The sequence below is a fragment of the Xyrauchen texanus genome, chromosome 34, assembly GCF_025860055.1.
Source record: "Xyrauchen texanus isolate HMW12.3.18 chromosome 34, RBS_HiC_50CHRs, whole genome shotgun sequence".
NCBI lineage: Eukaryota > Metazoa > Chordata > Actinopteri > Cypriniformes > Catostomidae > Xyrauchen > Xyrauchen texanus.
In genome coordinates, this window is record NC_068309.1 from 40,423,669 (window position 1) to 40,444,507 (window position 20,839).

The 20,839-nt window shown below is 40.2% G+C and overlaps 1 protein-coding gene across 1 annotated transcript in view; it reads right to left on the reverse strand.

Annotated features, from left to right (window-relative positions):
* LOC127627411 (GTP-binding protein SAR1a-like) overlaps positions 1-20,839 on the reverse strand; it is a 39,944-nt gene that overhangs the window by 14,711 nt on the left and 4,394 nt on the right. The window contains exon 2 of the mRNA XM_052103752.1: positions 11,718-11,793. Coding sequence (XP_051959712.1) covers positions 11,718-11,775 — 58 coding nt within the window. The 5' untranslated portion in view covers positions 11,776-11,793. The remainder of the gene's footprint in view (positions 1-11,717; positions 11,794-20,839) is intronic.

Here is a 20,839-nt window from a genome sequence, read left to right on the forward strand (position 1 = left end):
AATAGGCATGCACATTGACACTGCATGTATGAACATACAATGACCAGAAACATTTGCCATAACACGATTGTTTAAAGTGAAGCCGGAGCTTTGCGTTCACTAGTTTATATTTGTTTGTTTTTGTTTTCGCGGGAATTTAATGTGAGCCTATGCTGACGGCGCGTGCATCAGAATGCTTGAGAAGCAGTTCACACACTCTTCCGGTCAGGAGCTGCTCTGTTGACGTCCACAGTGCGGCTCAGTGAAGATCTGAGTCAAACTGAAAGACTGTTTGTGGCATTTAAATATTAGCTTAAAATTCCCTTATTTGGGCATTAAATTGTGATTGGAATTTGAAGTGCACAATAATTGTGGTTCTCAAATAATTGTGGTTAGACAAAAAAAAATAAAATACAATCAGATGATAATTTAATAATCACACTTAAAAAATGCCCGTCTTGGCAAAGTATTAATCTAACAGTCAGTTAAAGTGAACATGACTTAGGGAATCCTACAATGCATGTAAATGGTGACCAGACCTTTGAATCACCAAAAATCAAATAAAGGTAGCATGAAAGTAATCAATAAGACTTCAGTGGTTAAATCCATATCTTCTGATATGGATATTTATCTAAAAAGCTTAGTTTGTGTTCTGCAGAAGAAAGAAAGACATACAAATCTGGGATGCGTGAGGGTGAGTAAATCATGGGAGAATTTTTATTTTTGGGTGAACTATCCCCTTTAAACTGGGATAGAAAAAGTTTTTTTAACACCAAAAAAAAAGTGACATTAGCTTTAATTCTCTAAACCTAGCCTATAGTAAGTTATCAACAAATTGTGACAATCAATAAGGTCTAATTAATCAATATCCATCCCCCACAGAACACAGACAGAACAGAGAGAGACACGCAGTGTATTCAAGTCCATTTTATTTGTATAGCGCTTTTCACATCAAACATCGTTTAAAGGCAGCTTTACAGAAAATCAAGCTTGAACAGAAAATGAGACCAATATCTATAAAGTCTTAGTCATCATATAGTTTGATTTAATTATGATTGTGAATTGTGTATAAAAATAATAATGTTATTTAGAACCCCAAAATTATGTTATTTAGAATGTCAACCTCACAAATGTGCCCTGCTTGTCGCTTGCCAGATACAGTGTAAAATGCCCTTAAAGCTGAAATGTGTAACTTCTTCAGTGTTCAGATAATTTTGCCTATCCCATCTTAATATGCAGAGACAACTATGACCCCATTTCCACCTGGTATTAAGATGCTTATCGGGTGATCCAACCACAAAAAACATATACGCAAGAACGCATGTGACCACATTTGATGTGTAAATGGTTTCCATCCTGGATGCATCCCGGACAACAGCGAAGCACCACCTCTCACCTGTCAATAAACTGCTTAAAACAAGAGTTTAAACCTTTCTGGTAACAAGCAGATTTAAAGGGTAACTAAACACCTGCTCAGAGTCTGACTCCACCCACTAGAAATATCGGAAAATGCTGGAAAAGTGGGCATACCCCGGCGGGGATAGAGGGAACGAACCGAGTGCGGGGCTGAGCGGGGGGGGGGGGGGTTGGGTGGTTTGGGGTTTGGGGCACCTGAGACTCGTAGTGACGGATTAATTGACAGCTGCAGTCAGACTCTATGTTATTATTATTCCTCACTCGGTCGCAAGACGACATGTACATGAATCTGGCGTGGTGAGCTGGAACCTGCTTACGTCAGCTGTCACCGCTACGTCACGAGTACCGCAACAGCCAATAGGAAAATTCAACTGCAGTAGCCACCGTTCAACCTGAAGAGGGCAGCACTCAGACGTTTTTACACCATATATTGTAGAATTAAAACACTTTATACACAAATGTCAAAAAAATTACTTGAATCAATGACCAGTACTAATAAAGCCCCATGCTTACAGATCATTAACTAAAAAAAGTTGGTTTAGGGTTTAGTTACCCTTTAAAAAGGAAATAACCATCTGATCGGAAAATGCGAAAAGGCGGATGCATACACAAGCATGAAAATGCTTTGTTGACTTTGTTGAACTTTATTATCCTGCAGTAACACACTGACAGCAATTGATGCATGTCGCCATGAAACAGAGACCCTAACTATAAATTCTTCTAAACCCAAAAAATTCCACCATTCTCCAAATTAGCAGTATGTTTCAGAGTCCGAATCAGAATGACCTTTATTGCCAAGCATGCTCACGTACACAAGGAATTTCTTTTGGTGATAGGAGAAACAAGCAAGTGCACATAGAACATTACCCTGAGACACAGAATATAAATCAATGTAAGAGTATAAATAGACATAACAATAGACATGAATGGCGTATGTACATGTGCAAGTGGTAATGTATATGCAAGGTAGGGGTATGTACAGTTATTTAATTAAATATGAGTGAATTTACAAATGTACATGACATATTTATACATTATTGCACTTTGGGAGACCTGAAGGAAGACTTCCCCTCTTATTTTTAAACATATCATACATGTATGTATGTGTGTGTGTGTGTGTCAGTATTATCACTGTAGGCCTACAATCAGAGTGTTGAGGTTGGGGTCAACTGGCCCCATCTTGTTCAACCTGCTGCTCTCAGCCATCACACACCTTTTCCATCATGCACTTGGACACACAGATGGTGTTCATTTCCAATACCGCCTGGATGGAAACCTCTTAAATATTCGACAGTTTCAGGCCCTCAATGAATCTCTTACCTTTCAGATACAGGAGTTGCAATATGCAGATGACTGTGCAGTCATAGCCCATATCACTCAATCCATGCAGCATGCCTTCAATACAATCTCCAGCATCTACCAGTCCTTTGGTCTCCAAATCAATATTCAGAAAACAGAAATTATTGCACAGTTCTCAGTACACCAAGCCATATTTCCGAGCATCCACATTAATGTTGTTCCACTGAAAGTGGTAGACAGATTCACCTATCTTGGCTCCACACTCTCCGCAAATTGCTCCCTTTCCCATGAAATAAACTGCTGCATAAACAAAGCCTCCAGAGAAAAAACTGAGAATATAAACACCAACCCTGGTGGCTAACACGCTATGTGTTTCCACTCTCCTCTATGGACACCATACAGATGGCATATTGTGCTCTTGGAGGCCTTCCATGTATGACGTCTTAAAAAAAATCCTTGGTCTGTCTTGGGGGAATCGGACACCTCATACAGAAATATTGGTAAAAAATAACACCATCTGTATGGAAGCAATGCTGGCCAGACTTCATCTTCGCTGGCTTGGACATGTCATCTACATGCTGGAACACTGGCTACCACTGCAAGTCCTGTATGTCAAACTCCCTACAGCAAAACGTGCTGTTGGTGCACAGAAGAGGCATTTTAAGGACTGCAGCAGAAACATCCTGAAATGATGTGGCATTTATACCACTTCATGTTGAGACCCCAGCTCAAGACAGGTCTGTCTGGCATGCTTCTTGTGCCAGCGGGACTGAAAGTTTCCACAGCTATGCTGACGATACACAACTTTATATTTCTTCAAAAACCTGATGAGATTTCACAATTCTTGAAATTAGCAGTGTATCAATGAAATAAAAGATTGGAAGGCCAGAAATTTCCCTCTACTCAATTCTGACAAAACAGAGGTACTAATTATTGGACCAAAAAACTCTTTAAAAAAAAAAAAAAAAAGCCACTACAATATAATTTGACTCTCGATGGATGTACCGTTACATCATCTTCAACAGCGAAGAACTTAGCTGTTATATTTGATACCAATCTGTCCTTTGAAAATCAAATAGATAGAAGAACCAAGAAATATGATCATATTAGCCTCATTTTATCATCATTATATTAGCGACCTGTTAAATTCCATATTCATTTTAAAATTCTGTTAACTACGTACAAAGCTTTGAATGGTCTAGCTCCGCAGTACTTAAGTGATCTTCTGTCACGCTATATTCCATCAAGTTCATTAAGATCACAAAATTCTGGCCTGTTAATAGTTCCTAGAATATCAAAATCTACAAAAGTAGATCCTTTTCATATTTGGCTCCAAAACTATGGAATAGTCTCCCTAACACTGTTCGGGACTTAGACACTAAAGACACTTCAGGACTCATCCATTTAGCCCGGCATACACCTAATTTATCCTCCAACCCACAATTAGGCTGCTTTAGTTGGGTCTGCCGGAACCAGAAACATTGAGCATGATCTAACTCTGCAATAAATTGAATGGCATCTATGTTTATATTATTTAATTTGTTTCCCTGTCTAAACATCGGGACTCCTATCCTGAGGTCACCAGAACCGGCTGGATCCAGCACCATTCATGCTTCGTGTTGGACTCCACTGCTACATGATGATGACTAAATGCAGCCGGTGCCAGTCAAACATAACTTCAGTCTATTATGATGGACTTCAGAGGACGAACTGATGCCAACTCCAACCATAAGACATGGGATACTTCATATGTCATTGTCTGAATACCAGCCAGGTTGAAATGCGTTTCACATCCCTGATCTCTGCCTGCATCACCTCGGTCTATTGATGAACTACAATCTTGAAATGGAACGCATAGACTAACAATTGCCAACAAAAGCCTTCATCAGCCAATTAACAAGGACAATTGCATCTATGTGAACTTCTGCAGTTAATCCAGTATGGACTTCAAAGCCTGTGGTCATTAATCTTACAGTTCAAACAAAATTGATGTTTAAACACTGACCCTTAACACTTACTTGCTTAATCATTTTAAACCATGACGTTAACTATACATAAGTAATATTATTGTATAACTATACATATAGTAATACATTATATTCATGATGTTAGCTAGAGGGGAACTGGCCCCCACAGTGAGTCTGGTTTCTCCCAAGGTTATTTTACTCCATTAATCCACATCTTATGGAGTTTGTGTTCCTTGCCACAGTTGCTTTCAGCTTGCTCATTTGGGTTATTAATACAATTATTAATTAATTATTTTTAACATGATAAACAAATCGTATTTTATCTAATTACACAATGATGATTCATCGACATTATAGACATTACAGTTTTATCGTCTGTTAATGCTGATCTTCTGTAAAGCTGCTTTGAAACGATGTGTGTTGTGAAAGGCGCTATACAAATAAAATTGACTCAACAAGCTTCTTGGAGAATTCGCTAAAGTTCGGCTGTCTCAATTGCTTCTGTCTCTTCATGTAATCCCAGCCATACCATCTGTTGAAGGGCTACATGTTTTTAAAGTCTATTCTCTTTGCTAAAGTAATGTTTGGGAGTCTAAAATGTATATTTCCTATTGACACACTACAGCTAAAGATATAAATAACCACCTTAAGACAAATGTTTTTGTTAAACATCTTATGTGCCTTATTAGACTTTTGCACAGTACTATATGTATACATACTGTTTCAGAAGGAAATTGGTACTTTAATTCACCAAAGTGGCATTCAGTAAGGACATTACTGATGTAAAAAACTGCACAATCACTATTTGAAAGAAGTCTTTTTTTATTATTGATTCTAACAAATTAAACAGAAAAGCAAAACATATATACACAGAATCAACTTTTAACCCCAATTATTCCCTTCCCCCTTCCCAATTCTCAACCCCACCATAACCCTCAACAAATATCCCTGTGGTCAAAGCCAAAGTGAAAATAGTCATTTTCGATCAAATCTAGACAGGCCCAATTTCCAGCAGCCATCACTCCAACACCTTATCCTTTTTTCTTTTTCTTTTTTTATGTTCCCCCCTTTTCTTCCTAATTTGGAATGCCCAATGTGCTCTAGGTCCTCATGGCAGCAGAGGACGAATCTCAGTCTGAGACTGTCAATCCACGCATCTTAATCACGTGGCTTGAGCGTATTACCGTGGAGACAGAGCGTGTGGAGGCTTCACTCTATTCTCCGCAGCACAACTCACCACGCAGCCCACCGAGCGAGAGAACCACATTATAGCAATGATGAGGTTACCCCATGTGACTCTACCTTCCCTAACAACCGGGTCAAGTTGGTTGCTTAGGAGACCTGGCTGGAGTCACTCAGAACGCCCTGGATTCAAACTTGTGACTCCAGGGGTGGTAGTCAGCGTCTTTACTCGCTGAGCTACCCAGGTGCCCCAACACCTTATCCTTGAGTAATCAAGCTAAATTGCAAATTTGGTACTAGAAAATCACTTGCCATTATATCAAACACAGTTGAAAGCTATTTGGTTCATTAAATAAAGCTTAATGTTTTTGTGTTTGTTTTTGAGATGCCACAGTATGCAATAGACTGGCATATCTTAAGGTTAATATTAGGTCAAAAATGGCAAAAAAGAAACAACTTTCTCTAGAAACTCATCAGTCAATCATTGTTTTGAGGAATGCATGCTATACAATGCCAAAAAACTGAAGAATTCCTACAAAAGCGGTACAATACAGTCTTCAAAGACAAAGGACAACTGGCTCTAACAAGGACAGAAAGAGATGTGGAAGGCCAGATGTACAACTAAACAAGAGGAGAAGTACATCAGAGTCTCTAGTTTGAGAAGTAGGCCCCTCACATGTCCTCAGCTGACAATTTCATTGAATTCTACCCGCTCAACACCAGTTTCATGTACAACAGTAAAGAGAAGACTCAGGGGTGCAATCCTTATGGGAAGAATTGCAAAGAAAAAGGCAGTTTTGAAACAGGAAAAACAAAAAGAAAAGGTTAGAGTGGGCAAAGACACAGATATTGGACAACAGATAATTGGAAAAGAGTGTTATGGATCTTAACCCCATTGAGCTTTTGTGGAATCAGCTAGACTGTAAGGTGCGTGAGAAGTGCCCGACAAGACAGACACATCTATGACAAGTGCTACAGGATGTGTGAGGTGAAAGGTCACCTGAGTATCTGGACAAACTGACAGCTAGAATGCCAAGGATCTGCAAAGCTGTCATTGCTGCACGTGGAGGATTTTTTGATGATAACGCTTTGAAGTAGTTTAAGAAGTTCTGAATTTTTTTTTCAAAGTGTAATAGTAATTTTTCACGTTATTAATAATATTATTAATATTAACAGACTATACATTGTGATCAGTTGAATGCCCAAAGTGGATATACAGCATAAATGTATTACTCCATAGTAAATAGTTATTTTAACAGATCAAAAAAAGTAAACAAGGTAATTACCATAAAAATAAAAATACAGTGAACATTGTCAGAGATCACTATTTCATACTTTTTAGACAGATTAATTTGAGACATTTTCATAAATTTAGTCATTTTGCACATGTTTTACTCATACTTTTTAGACAGATTAATTTGAGACATTTTCATAAATTTAGTCATTTTGCACATGTTTTATTCAATTTTATGTTCAATCCATAATTTCACCCCTTTAATAGAATACCATATATTGTTTAAATACGTCCACACTTTTGAACATCCAAGTCACTTTAAGGTGGCATTGACTCTCTCACTTCAAACATTTTGTAAATTCTTTGACAATAAATTATGATTTGTTTTATACATTATCTGAAGAAGGCTACAGACCAGAAGATCAATAAAATGTAATGTCTGTAATTTAACAAATGGAGGGCCTGATGATTCTCGATAATTACCTCTGTTTAAGCTGCACAATTAATCGAAAACTAATCGCAATTACGATTACGGCTGCAACGATAATGTAATTGTGAAAACTGATGATTACAGCTTTCAATTAAAGTCTGCTCCTGCTGCATCAATGGTTTATATTTGAGTATTATAACCAATCACTAACATGTCTGTTGAGCAACGAAACAGCAGTGGCCAATCAGAGCCACATAGATTAGTCCTCCGTCATCAGTAAAGACAACTGATCCTAATGCACAAGTTTTAACCCGTCTTAATGCCCAGATGCTTGCTTTATGTTCTAGTTCTGTTCACATGGCACCCAAAAACTAATAATGAAGAAACATCACCTGACACTTTAAAATAACCTGTAGAACAAGAGCGAAAAGAACTTTGGATTCATCGCATATTGCACTGCTCGCTTTGAACATGCAGTGCATCCGGAAAGTATTCACAGCTCTTCACTTTTTCCACATTTTTTTATGCTACAGCCTTATTTCAAAATGGATTAAATTCATTATTTTCCTCAAACTTCTACAAACAATACCTCATAATGACAATGTGAAAGAAGTTTGTTTGAAATCTTTGCAAACTTATTAAAAATAAAAATTAAAAAATGTATTATTAAAAAAAAAAAAAAAAAAAAAAATCACATGTACATAAGTATTCACAGCCTTTGCTCAATACTTTGTTGAAGCACCTGCAGGGGCGTGTCTAGGGGGAGGCTGTGCCTCCCCTAGGATAAGCTCTGCCTCCCCTGAGAATTTGAGAAATAATCTGTCCATCTGTTGTTTTGAGTGTAGCCCCGAATGTATTTTGAATAGTTGACTGACAAATATGAAACCGGACAAAAGCCTATGTAAACCCCCGAAATCATAAGTTGCCTTATTTCATTTTGCTTTGGCTTTGCACATACTGCATACAGCCTGTAAAAATAGACATAGGCATAATCTAGCCTATAGAATAAGTTCCTTTGCTGTCAGTAGTCTATGGGCAACTCCGTTTCTTCCTCTGTTGAATATGCAGCAGGTAGAGGAGGAGCTTGCACAGTCGTTGACATCAACTAACGTTACTTAGTGGCGAGTTAACGGCAATTAGCAGGAAAGACAGCAAAAATTAAGCAAATGAGGCTTTGGGGATTTTTCCGAAAGAAGTCAGTGGGTAAGAATTCACATTTGTTTTTGTCCTTAAAGTCTTAAGATCATCATCTAGCTGGCTTTCACCCACAGTAGGCTAAACCTCAAGAGTTGTAGCCTCTAACCTGCTTGTTTAAATTGACGCTGCTTGGTAGCTCCGAGTTAACGCAGTCGCCTCTCACGCCAGAGACCACGGTTCGAGCCCCGTTCGCAGCGTACTTTTCTTGTTTATCAGGTGTTGTTTTCGCTAAGGTTAACCAATAAGCATTAACATAAAATGTATGTATGACTTGTTTTGTGATATTAGTTTGTAGGAAATATACACTTTGATTTGATTAAATGGTTTTGTAGAGTGTAGCAAAGATGAGCTACAGACTGAGGAGCAGCAGCAGCAGCTGTGCCAGAATCAGGCATGGAAACTGGTAACAATTAATAAGTCACTTTACTTTAGAGAAAGTTAAAAGTGAAACATTATTTATCTGAATGATCCTAATGAAAGGATTTTGACAGATGAATTATTCTCATAGAGATGATGAGAATTATATACAGTTCGATGCCATAGTGTGTCAATGAACTTAGACTAAAGTCATTCATGTATTGCTTTAACTTAGGATCATATACATCATTTTGACTATTTATGTCAAAAAATATAAATTATTTATATTCAATATTTTTTTTTACCTCACTTTAATATAACTCTTTTGTGATGACTTTATGTTAATGTACATGATAATTCAAGAATCATGATAGATATTAGGGCAATCCCACTGATCTGTTCTTCCCAATACATTTTCTTCAATGGTATTGGTCTACAATTTGACATATGTAGCACTTGATGAATTAGTTGTTTGAAGCTGATTTGCAATAAGTTATGTGCTGTATCTGTTCTTTTGCATCACAGATGATTCAATAAAATCAAATGAAAATAAAATTGTCTGGGCTAAGCCCCGGATGTCCTTCAATGCTGGAAACGCCTCTGCATCTGATGATAAATTACAATTTAAAAGTGGATTGTTTTGTGCATATGTTTCCATCGCTAGCAGATGAGTGAGGTCTGACACAACAAAAATCCAGTTTAAGCCCTATAGTCTAATAGGGGCCCTGTGCCTATCTCTGGGTTCCTGGCTTAGAAAAATATATGCACTAAAACAGATTGTGTAGTATAGCCTAATTTTGCGCCGGTTTTTCAATTGTTTATGTTGCCCCCAAACAAGCCAAATGCCCCCCCCAAACATGATATCCTGGTAACCCCTCTGAGCACCTTTGGCACCAATTACAGCCTCAAGTCTTTTTGTGTATGATGCTACAAGCTTGGCACACCTATTTTTGGCCAGTTTCTCCCATTCTTCTTTGCAGGACCTCTCAAGCTCCATCAGGTTGGATGAGGAGCATCGATGCACAGCCATTTTCAGATCTCTCTAGAGATGTTCAATCGGGTTCAAGTCTGGGCTCTGGCTGGGCCATTCAAGGACATACAAAAAGTTGTACCATAGCCACTCCTTTGTCATCTTGGCTGTGTGCTTGGGGCCGTTGTCCTGTTGGAAGATGAACCTTCACCCCAGTCTGAGATCCAGAGCGCTCTGGAGCAGGTTTTCATCAAGGATGTTTCTGTACATTCCTGCATTCATCTTTCCCTCAATCCTGACTAGTCTCCCAGTTCCTGCCGCTGAAAAACATCCCCACTGCATGATGCTGCCACCACCATGCTTCACTGTAGGGATGGTATTGGCCAGGTGATGAACGGTGCCTGGTTTTCTCCAGACATGACGCTTGCCATTCAGGCCAAAGAATTCAATCTTCAGATCAGAGAATTTTGTTTCTCATGGTCTGATAGTCTGTCTTCAGGTGCCTTGTGGCAAACTCCAGGCGGGCTGTAATGTGCCTTATACTGAGGAGTGGCTTCCGTCTGGCCACTCTACCATACAGGCCTGATTGGTGGAGTGTTGCAGAGATGGTTGTTCTTCTGGAAGGTTCTCCTCTCTCCACAGAGAAACGCTGGAGCTCTGTCAGTGTGTCTTGGTCACCTCCCTGACTAAGGCCCATCTCCCCCGATCGCTCAGATTGGCCGGGCGGCCAGCTCTAGGAAGAGTCCTGGTGATTCCAAACTTCTTCCATTTACGGATGATGGAGGTCACAGTGCACAGACAATTCCTTGGAAATCATGGCTTGGTTTGTGCTCTGACATGTGGAACCTTATATAGACAGGTGTGTGCCTTTCCAAATCATGTCCAATCAACTGAATTTACCACAGGTGGGCTCCAATCAAGTTGTAGAAACATCTCAAGGATGATCAGTGGAAACAGGATGCACCTGAGCTCAATTTTGAGTGTCATGCAAAGGCTGTGAATACTTACGTACATGTGAATTTTTTATTTTTTTATTTTTAATACATTTGCAAAGATTTCAAACAAACTTCCTTCATGTTGTCATTATGGGGTATTGTTTGTAGAACTTATAGGATTTAGAATAGATAGAATTTATATCCCGTCCCGCCACTATAGGGCTTACTGAACGCAAAGCTGTTAATAAGTTTGAATATTGAATATGCCATATTATTTACTGTACGTGATAATTTAAGCAGTAATTTAGCAATAATTTAATGTATTCCATACCATAGATATCCATAAAAAAAAAAAAAATAAAAAAAGAATCACCTTACCTTAACAAACATTATTACAATATAAAATACAATACAATATAATGCTTAAAAGAAACTGGAGCGCAGCTCATATCCACCATTGAAATCTGCTACTGTAAGAACCACATGATTGCTTGCTTTGTGACATCACGGTAATTTTATATTTTTATGGACGTTAATAATCGCGATTCCAATATCAAGTTCAATAATTGACAATTGTGATTTTTGCTATAATCGTGCAGCCCTAACTTCTGCTGATAATTACTGATAGGAACAATAATTGCGCAGTACAAGATATCCTGTACTCAGCATTGTACAGATCTACAAAGCTTCAGTTCAATTATCAAGCAAATATGTTAAAGGATTACACTGTGGAAGTGACAGAAGAACTTACCTAGGAACTGTAGAACACTACTAAATCCACTATAAATCCAGTCAAATATGAAGGACATATCCAGGCTGTGGGAATTCTGAAAGCAAATGTATTGAAATATTAAAATATGAAGACATTATCCAGGACAAAACTTGGCATTTTCAACAATCATCATTTGGTCTTGTAGAAAAGATTACAGTAACCTAAACCAGGGCCGGGTGATTGTGTTGGTAAGCCTGTAAAGTATTCTCTCATCACTGGATTTTAACGGTGTTCCAAGTAATTATTTTTGTCACATTTTTAGCAAGTGGGCGTAACCATTTAGAACTGTGGGTAGAAATCATTTTAGGTATTTTAGGAATTCATAACTGTAACTGTTTATTGTGCAAATATGTTTATTTTATCCATCCTATTTTTTTTGTATTGTTTGATTTTCATTTTAACTCTTCTTTTTAATCATTTACTTATAAACATAAGTATTGTGTAAGAATATGGATAGATGGTGTTTATAAGCACTGCTTGAGTTCAAGGAAACTCTAGCCTCCATCGTTGTTGCAGTTGAGTAGGTACTGCTTTAAGTACCACAAACAGACTAGCTTTTAGACTGTCTTTAAATAACCATGGTTCGTGATTGCCGATAATTTTGCTGGCAATAAAAAACATTGTGAATATTGTGATGATTTTAATATGCCATTTATTTGGCCATTTCGTTTCCTAAAGTACGTGTCATTAGGCTCAATTTTCATCATACAGTATCTCACAAAAGTGAGTACACCCCTCACATTTTTGTAAATATTTGATTATATCTTTGCATGTGACAACGCTGAAGAAATGACACTGTTATACAAGCTGTACATTCAATACTTAACATTGTAGCAAAGTGTGAATTAGCTTTCCCCTCAAAATAACTCAACACACAGCCATTAATGTCTAAACCACTGGCAACAAAAGTGAGTACACCCCTAAGTGAAAATTTCCAAATTGGACCCAATTAGCCATTTTCCCTCCCCGGTGTCATGTGACTCGTTAGTGTTACAAGGTCTCAGATGTGAATGGGGAGCAGGTGTGTTAAATTTGGTGTCATCACTCTCACACTCCCTCATACTGGTCACTGGAAGTTCAACATGGCACCTCATGGCAAAGAACTCTCTAAGGATCTGAAAAAAATTATTGTTGCTCTACATGAAATGGCCTAGGCTATAAGAAGATTGCCAAGACCCTAAATTCAGCTGCAGCACGGTGGCCAAGACCATACAGCGGTTTAACAGGCCTCGCCATGGTCGACCAAAGAAGTGGAGTGCACGTGCTCAGCGTCATATCCAGAGGTCGCCTTTGGAAAATAGACGTATGAGTGCTGCCAGCATTGCTGCATTGAAGGGGTGGGGGGGGGGTCAGCCTGTCAGTGCTCAGACCATACGCCGCACACTGTATCAATTGGTCTGCATGGCTGTCGTCCCAGAAGGAAGCCTCTTCTAAAGATGATGCACAAGAAAGCCCAAAAATAGTTTACTGAAGACAAGCAGACTAAGGACATGGATTACCTGAACCATGTCCTGTGGTCTGATGAGACCAAGATAAACGTATTTGGTTCAGATGGTGTCAAGCGTGTGTGGCAGCAACCAGGTGAGGAGTACAAAAGACAAGTGTGTCTTGCCTACAGTCAAGCATGGTGGAGGGAGTGTCATGGTCTGGGGCTGCATGAGTGCTGCCGGCACTGGGGAGCTACAGTTCATTGAGGGAACCATGAATGCCAACATGTACTGTGACATACTGAAGCAGAGCATGATCCCCTCCCTTCAGAGACTGGGCCGCAGGGCAGTATTCCAGCATGATAACGACCCCAAACACACCTCCAAGACGACCACTGCCTTGCTAAAGAAGCTGAGGGTGAAGGTGATGGACTGGCAAAGCATGTCTCAATACCTAAACCCTATTGATCATCTGTGGGGCATCCTCAAACAGAAGGTGGAGGAGCACAAGGTCTCTAACATCCACCAGCTCTGTGACGTCGTCATGGAGGAGTGGAAGAGGACTCCAGTGGCAACCTGTGAAGCTCTGGTGAACTCCATGCCCAAGAGGGTTAAAGCAGTGCTGGAAAATAATGGTGGCCACTAGGGCTGCACAATTAATCGAAATAAAATCGAAACCGCGATATGAACTTGTGCGATTATTAAATTGCAAAGGGCTGAGATTTAATTAAATAAATAAATAAATAGTCTGCTCCATTCAAAGTTTATTTGCGCTGCTCAGTCCAGTCTATATTAAATTAGCGCATTGTTACAGTGTTTTCAGAGCGGTTCTGTGCTCCACAACTCCCTCTCATGCTTAGAGTAACAGAAGTGCTCCGAGTTCAGTTCCGTTTGCTTATGTGAGCTAAACACTTTATTTACACTAAACATGCGCGTCCTGCATGAAGCGGTTTTTATTATTATCCGCTGTAGCAGCATCTCGGTCTCCGCAAGGAACAGGCATCATAATAATAACGCAGATTACAAGATGGGGTATAATTCAAATATCTTTATTAAATGATTGAGCAAACAGCATTAACAGGAACACCTGTAGAGTCCAGAAACATCTCTTTATCTCTTCTCCTGTCATTTGTTTACCTCACGAGAGAACGTGACGCCCTTATTACAGTCCCTGCGGAAACAAGTGAAAGCGGAACTAATATTACCAACATCCAACAAAATGAAAAGGAAGGAACATACATATAATAAATCTATATAAAATATTTAGTTACTATAATATAATGCATTGCTAAATTTAGTATAATAAAATAATTAAATGGTGACAAACTAACCAAAACTGTCACTTTAAATTTAAGTACACCAATGGGTTATCAGTTCAACTTCAGTTTGACATTAAGCCTCATTCTTTAGGACTACTGTATATACAGTAAAGAATAGTTTGTATAAGCCAACTAGTTTTTAAGCCCTAGTATAAGGAATAAAATGTATATTTTAAAATTATGTGTTGTGTATACTGAATTATTTAATCAACCAACATTATTTTTGACAGCAAAAACTAGTCAACATCTATGGTTTTACCAACAGGGAAATGTAGTTAAGATTAGATTAGATTCAACTTTATTGTCATTGTGCAGAGTACAAAGACAACGAAATGCAGTTTGCGTCCAACCAGAAGTGCAAAAAAGCAATGTGATAATCAAGTATAGACAGGTGGTGCATAGGCAGGTGTTATAAGAGCAGAATAAATATGGCTATGTAATATGAGCAGTGTATGAACAACATGTACAGATATGTGCAATGTAGTAGCAGTGAAATTTAAAATAGTAGTAGAATAATATAGATATATGCAGTGTATTAGCAGAATATATAGTAAGAAAAACAGTAAATATGGATAATCTGTATAAACCATACAGATAGATATGTACAGTATGTACAGCTATGTGCAGTGTGGTAACATTATAAGAGCAGTAAGAATAAGTGTATGTACAGGATGAATAGTATGAAGAGCAGTAGAATATGACTATGTATAGGTGTAATTACAGTATGTACATTTAAATAAATAATAGAACAGAATGGGTGGAATAGGGTAGTGTCCGGGGGGTGGGTAGTCAATTGTCACCGGGATGCAGAGCTAGAGTTCAGTAGGGTGACAGCTGCAGGAAAGAAGCTTCCTCTGAACCTGCTGGTACGGGTGCGGAGAGACCTGAATCGCCTCCCGGAGGGGAGTGGGGTGAACAGTCTGTGGTTGGGGTGGGAACAGACTTTGATGATGCTGCGCGCCTTACGGAAGCATCGCTTACCCTGGATGGCCTCGATGGAGGGGAGCGAGGAACCTGTGATGCGTTGGGCAGTTTTCAACACCCTCTGCTGTGCTTTCCGGTCATGGGAAGAGAAGTTGCTATACCAAACTGAGACACAGTTTGTGAGGATGCTCTCGATGGTGCAGTGGTAGAAGTTCACCAGGATCTGAGGAGACAGGTGGACCTTCTTGAGTCTCCTCAGAAAGAAGAGACGCTGGTGAGCCTTCTTGATCAGGGTAGGGGTGTTTAGGGTCCAAGAGAGGTCCTCAGAGATGTGGACACCCAGAAACTTGAAGCTGGTTACACACTCCACCTCAGTCCCATTGATAGAAATGGGTGTGTGTGTGCCAGCTTTAGACTTCCTGAAGTCCACAATGAGCTCTTTGGTCTTCTTAGTGTTGAGAGCCAGGTTGTTGTCAGTGCACCACGATAATAGGTGCTGGACCTCCTCCCAGTATGTCATCTCATCGTTGTTACTGATGAGACCAATCACCGCAGTGTCGTCTGCGAACTTGACAATGGTGTTAGAGCCATGTACAGGTGTGCAGTCGTAGGTGAAGAGGTAGTAAAGGAGAGGGCTCAGCACACATCCCTGTGGTACGCCGGTGTTCAGGGTGATGGTTGAGGAGGTGTGGTTAGCTAACATAACAAACAGGTCTGTTGGTTAGGAAGTCCAGAATCCAGTTACAGAGGGAGGAATTGATGCCCAGTTCACTGAGATTGGTGATCAGTTTGGAGGGGATGATGGTGTTGAATGCTGAACTAAAGTTAAATGAACAGCATTCTCACATAGGTGTTGCTATTGTCAAGGTGGGATAGGGCAGAGTGAAGTGCCGTAGAGATGGCATCCTCTGTGCTCTTGTTCTGATGGTAGGCGAATTGGAAGGGGTCCAGTGAGGGTGATAAGCAGGTCTTGAGATGGGCCAGGACCAGCCTCTCGAAGCACTTCATAATGATGGGGGTGAGTGCAACTGGACGGAAGTCATTAAGGCTTGTTGCATTGGAGTGTTTTGGCACCGGCACGATGGAGGTGGTTTTAAAGCACGTGGGGACAGCTGCTTGGTCTAGTGACAGATTAAATATGTCAGTCCAAACCTCAGTCAGCTGCACAGCACAGGCCCGGAGTACGCGTTCGGGGATACCATCAGGACCAGCAGCCTTGCGTGCATTAATCCTGCTCAGAACAGAACACACACACATCGTTTGAGGAGAGTGTGAGGGGCTGGTGAACTGCAGAGACCACAGCCTTGATGGCCACTTCCTTGTTGTCCCTATTGAAGCAGCCATAGAAGTGGTTCAGCTCATCAGGCAAGGAGGTGTCAGTGACGGGGGTGGAGTTAGTAGCTTTGTAGTCTGTGGTCTGGATGGCCTGGATGCCTTGCCACATGCGGAGTTGTTCTTGAAGTGATCCTCAATCCTTAGCGTGTGGTTGTGCTTGGTCTTTTTGATGCCCCTATTCAGGTTAGCCCTGGATGAGCTATAGGCTTGAGCATCACCTGATCTGAATGCAATGTCTCGTGCCTTCAGCAGGAGTCTGACCTCACTGTTCATCCATGGCTTCTGGTTAGGGAAAGTGGTAATCTGTTTGAGGGTGGTGACACTGTTGATGTTTGAGTTTATGCAGTCAGAACGGAGGAGGCATTTGAAACAATGTCCGTGTGGGAGTCGTGGGTGGCCTGAGTTGCGAACACTCTCCAGTCAGTGTTTCCAAAACGTTGCTGAAGTGCTGAGTCAGCTCCTTCTGGCCACACTTTTACTGTCCTTATTGTTTGTTTCACACGTTTGATGAGTGCTAAATACTTGGGCAGTAGAAACAAAGAGAGGTGATCTGAGTGTCCTAGATGGGGTAGGAGAGTAGCTTTGTATGCATCAGCTATATTTGTGCAGACTTGGTCTAAAATCTTTCCTCCTCTTGTGGGGCATGATACATTTTTATGGAATTTAGGCAGTACAGTCTTTAAATTCGAGTGGTCGAAGTCACCCGCGATAATGTAGGCTGCCTCGGGATGCAGAGTTTGTTGTTTAATGATAGCAGAATGCAGTTCTTTCATGGCAATCTTTGCATTAGCATCCGGTGGTATGTAGGCTGCTGTTACTACAGTTGATATAAACTCTCTGGGCAAATAGAAAGGTCTACACTTAATGAGATACTCAGGGTTAGCTGAGCAGTTACTCTCGGCGATGGTGGTGTCCGTGCACCACGTTTTGTTGACATAAATGCACAAACCCCCACCTCTGGTCTTAACGCAGTCAACAGCTGTTCTGTCCGCACGGAGGAGGCAGCGTCCAGCTAGCTCGATAGCGATGTTGGGTATTCCGCTGTTAAGCCAGGTTTCTGTGAAAATCATGATGTTGCAATCAATCTGTGTGTGGTGATCCGCAGCCGCAGTTCATCCATTTTTTTCACCAGCGAGCGAACATTGGAGACAAAAAGGCTTGAAAGAGCGAGTCGATGTGGGGTTAGCTTTAGCCTCACTCGAATTCCTCCACGTGATCCCCTACGGCGTTGTTTGCGTGTCCGTCTGAAGAGCCCTCCAGTTGGTGTGGGGATGTTCGGAGGTCCCGTTGGTTTAGCGATCTCTGGAAATACGCTAATAACGATGTCAGAATTGCTGGAACCGATGACCAAAAGTTCCTGTCGGGTGTACGAAATGTACGCTAAACTGTTTTTACTGAGAATACTTGAGATAAACAAGCATATTACCACTAATTTGCAGAATCTGGAGACACTGAGCATCGCGATGCATTCGCGCCGCCATCTTGATCTATACTATCAACAGCCTTCCTGGTGCTAATCACAACTAGGTTGCAGATTCTATCCCTGTATCACCCTGTAACAGTGACATTGAGCAGAAAGCTTACATATAACCAGTTTTGACAGAGCTGCTGATAAAAAGTTAAATGATCAGCATCGATTGATGAGATGAAAACTGGAGATCAGTGTCGGATGTTAAAATCCTGATTGGAGCATCCCTAATATTCAAGTTGACTGTATTTCAAAAACTAATAATGATGATTAGTGGGCTGAGATCCTGTCACAAAATTGACAAAAACAGGTACACGGTGGATGGTAACATTTGGATATGAAGAAGACTTTGTTTCACTGTTTATATATTTATTTGTTTGTGGGTGAACTGTTCTTTTTAAGAGGGCTCAAGTGTGAAATCCCCAGTTGCCTTTTTGCAGTTGAACATGTGGAAAACATCACCATCATAATCGCAGTTCAAATCGCAAACTTTTTCAAAATAATCGCAATATGACTTTTTGTCCAAATCCTGCAGCCCTAGTGGCCACACAAAATAAATTGTGCAATGTTTAACTTAAAGTAATTTATAAAACTATTAATACAACTTAAAAATATTTAAGGTTTATTTAATTTCTTACTAAAGATTGCTCAATTCAATTTGATGGAATTTTGTTATGAAATGAAAATGCGTAAATCTTCGAATATTTTTTTTTTTATGTGCATACCAGATAAGTGAATATATTGCCTGTTGCTTTACTACATTAGTTATAACTGATGGGTCTCATGTACTCAGATATGAGACAAAAGCAGGCCTACATACAGTCATAAAGCCTGACTGAGGCCTACATACGGACTGCGTAACAAGATGGCCGCCTCGTTGTGCAGCTCTTCAGTTTTTTTGTTGTTTTTGTTTCTTTGTCCTGTGTTTAGTCATATTTTTCCTTATAGTTTGTCCTTAGAGCAGCTTTAGGAATCTCTGATCACTGTCTGGTTCATCTTCTTCCAACCTACAGGCAGAAATTAAAATAAACCAAGCCAGTAGAAAGGACTGTACAGAGATGGACAAATGAAGCAGAGCGGGAACTACAAGCCTGCTTCGATTGCACAGATTGGAGTGTTTTTGAGCCACAGACCTGGACGAGCTCACAGATACTCTTACATCATATAACAATTTCTGTGAGGATATGTGCATTCCTACTAGGTAGGGCTGGGCGATATGGCAAAAAATATTATCATGATATTCTTTTTCACATAATTCGATATCAATATTTATCACGATATTCAATCATATTTGCAAATTTCCAAAAAAAGAAGAAAAAACTAAATCCTAAACAGTCTAAATACCGTAATTTCCGGACTATTGAGCGCACCTGAATATAAGCCTCACCCACTGATTTTTAAATAAAATATTATTTTGAACATAAATAAGCCGCACCTGTCTATAAGCCGCAGGTGCCTACCGGTACATTGAAACAAATGAACTTTACTCAGGCTTTAACGAAACACGGCTTGTAACAAAAATAAATAGGCTTTAACGAAACACGGTGTGGCAGCGGGGGCGTAGTCAAGCGCCGTCCGGGAGAGAAAAGCGGTAAAGGCGCTTACACCTGAGCTAAATCATGTCTAACACCGGTGTCTAATTTCAGTAAGCATGGGGAGAGCGGCATAAAAAGGCAGCAGCCACAGAGCTGAGAGAGTGACACACGTCAGTCTAGTGTTGGCGCATAGAAGAATTGAGAAACTTTATAAAATTGATTCTAAACATTGCTGTGGCCATTAAAAGCCTTACCTGGAACATCAAGTGCCCTGCTGAAAACTGTCACACTGGTGCCCGTGTGACAGTTTTCCCAAGAAGGACACGTGAAGCAGGGCACTTGAAATTAGACACCGGTGTTAGACATAATTTAAGCGCAGGTGTAAGCGCCTTACCGCTTTCTCTCCGGACGGCGCTTGACCACGCCCGCTGCCACACACGGCTTGTAATAAAACATTTGCAGTAAACAGTAGCCTACCAAGAAAGTCATTGGTCACCATCTTCCTCGTCCTGTGCACTGAAACCACTGAAGTCATCTCCTTCGGTGTCGGAGTTGAATAACCTCAGATTTAGTTGTCTTTTTGCACTGAGTCAATTCCTCACGCTGCTGTTTCCAGCGTCTTATCATCGACTCATTAAGACCAAGCTCCCGTGCAGCAGCTCTATTTCCTTTTCCAACAGACAGATCACTCGCCTTCAACTTGAAAGCAGCATCATATGCGTTTCTCCATGTCTTTGCCATGGTGAGGGTGACAAAATTACTACCGTAATCATAATGATGGGAAGTTTGAGCGCGCTCGATTTAATCTAAACAGTAAACAAAAAAAGTTGTTTTGACCTTAACCCGTTCGGCAATTTCATTGGTCTAATGAAAGCTTCACGCCGCCAAAAAACTGAGCACGTCACAGAATGTTTTTTTTAAAAACATTTTTTGATAAAATTTGAAAGCGGGAAAAATCCATATATTAGCCGCGTCATTGTATAAGCCGCGAGGTTCAAAGCGTGGGAAAAAAGTTGCGGCTTATAGCCCGGAAATTACGGTACACCCCTCACATTTTTGTAAATATTTGATTATATCTTTTCATGTGACAACA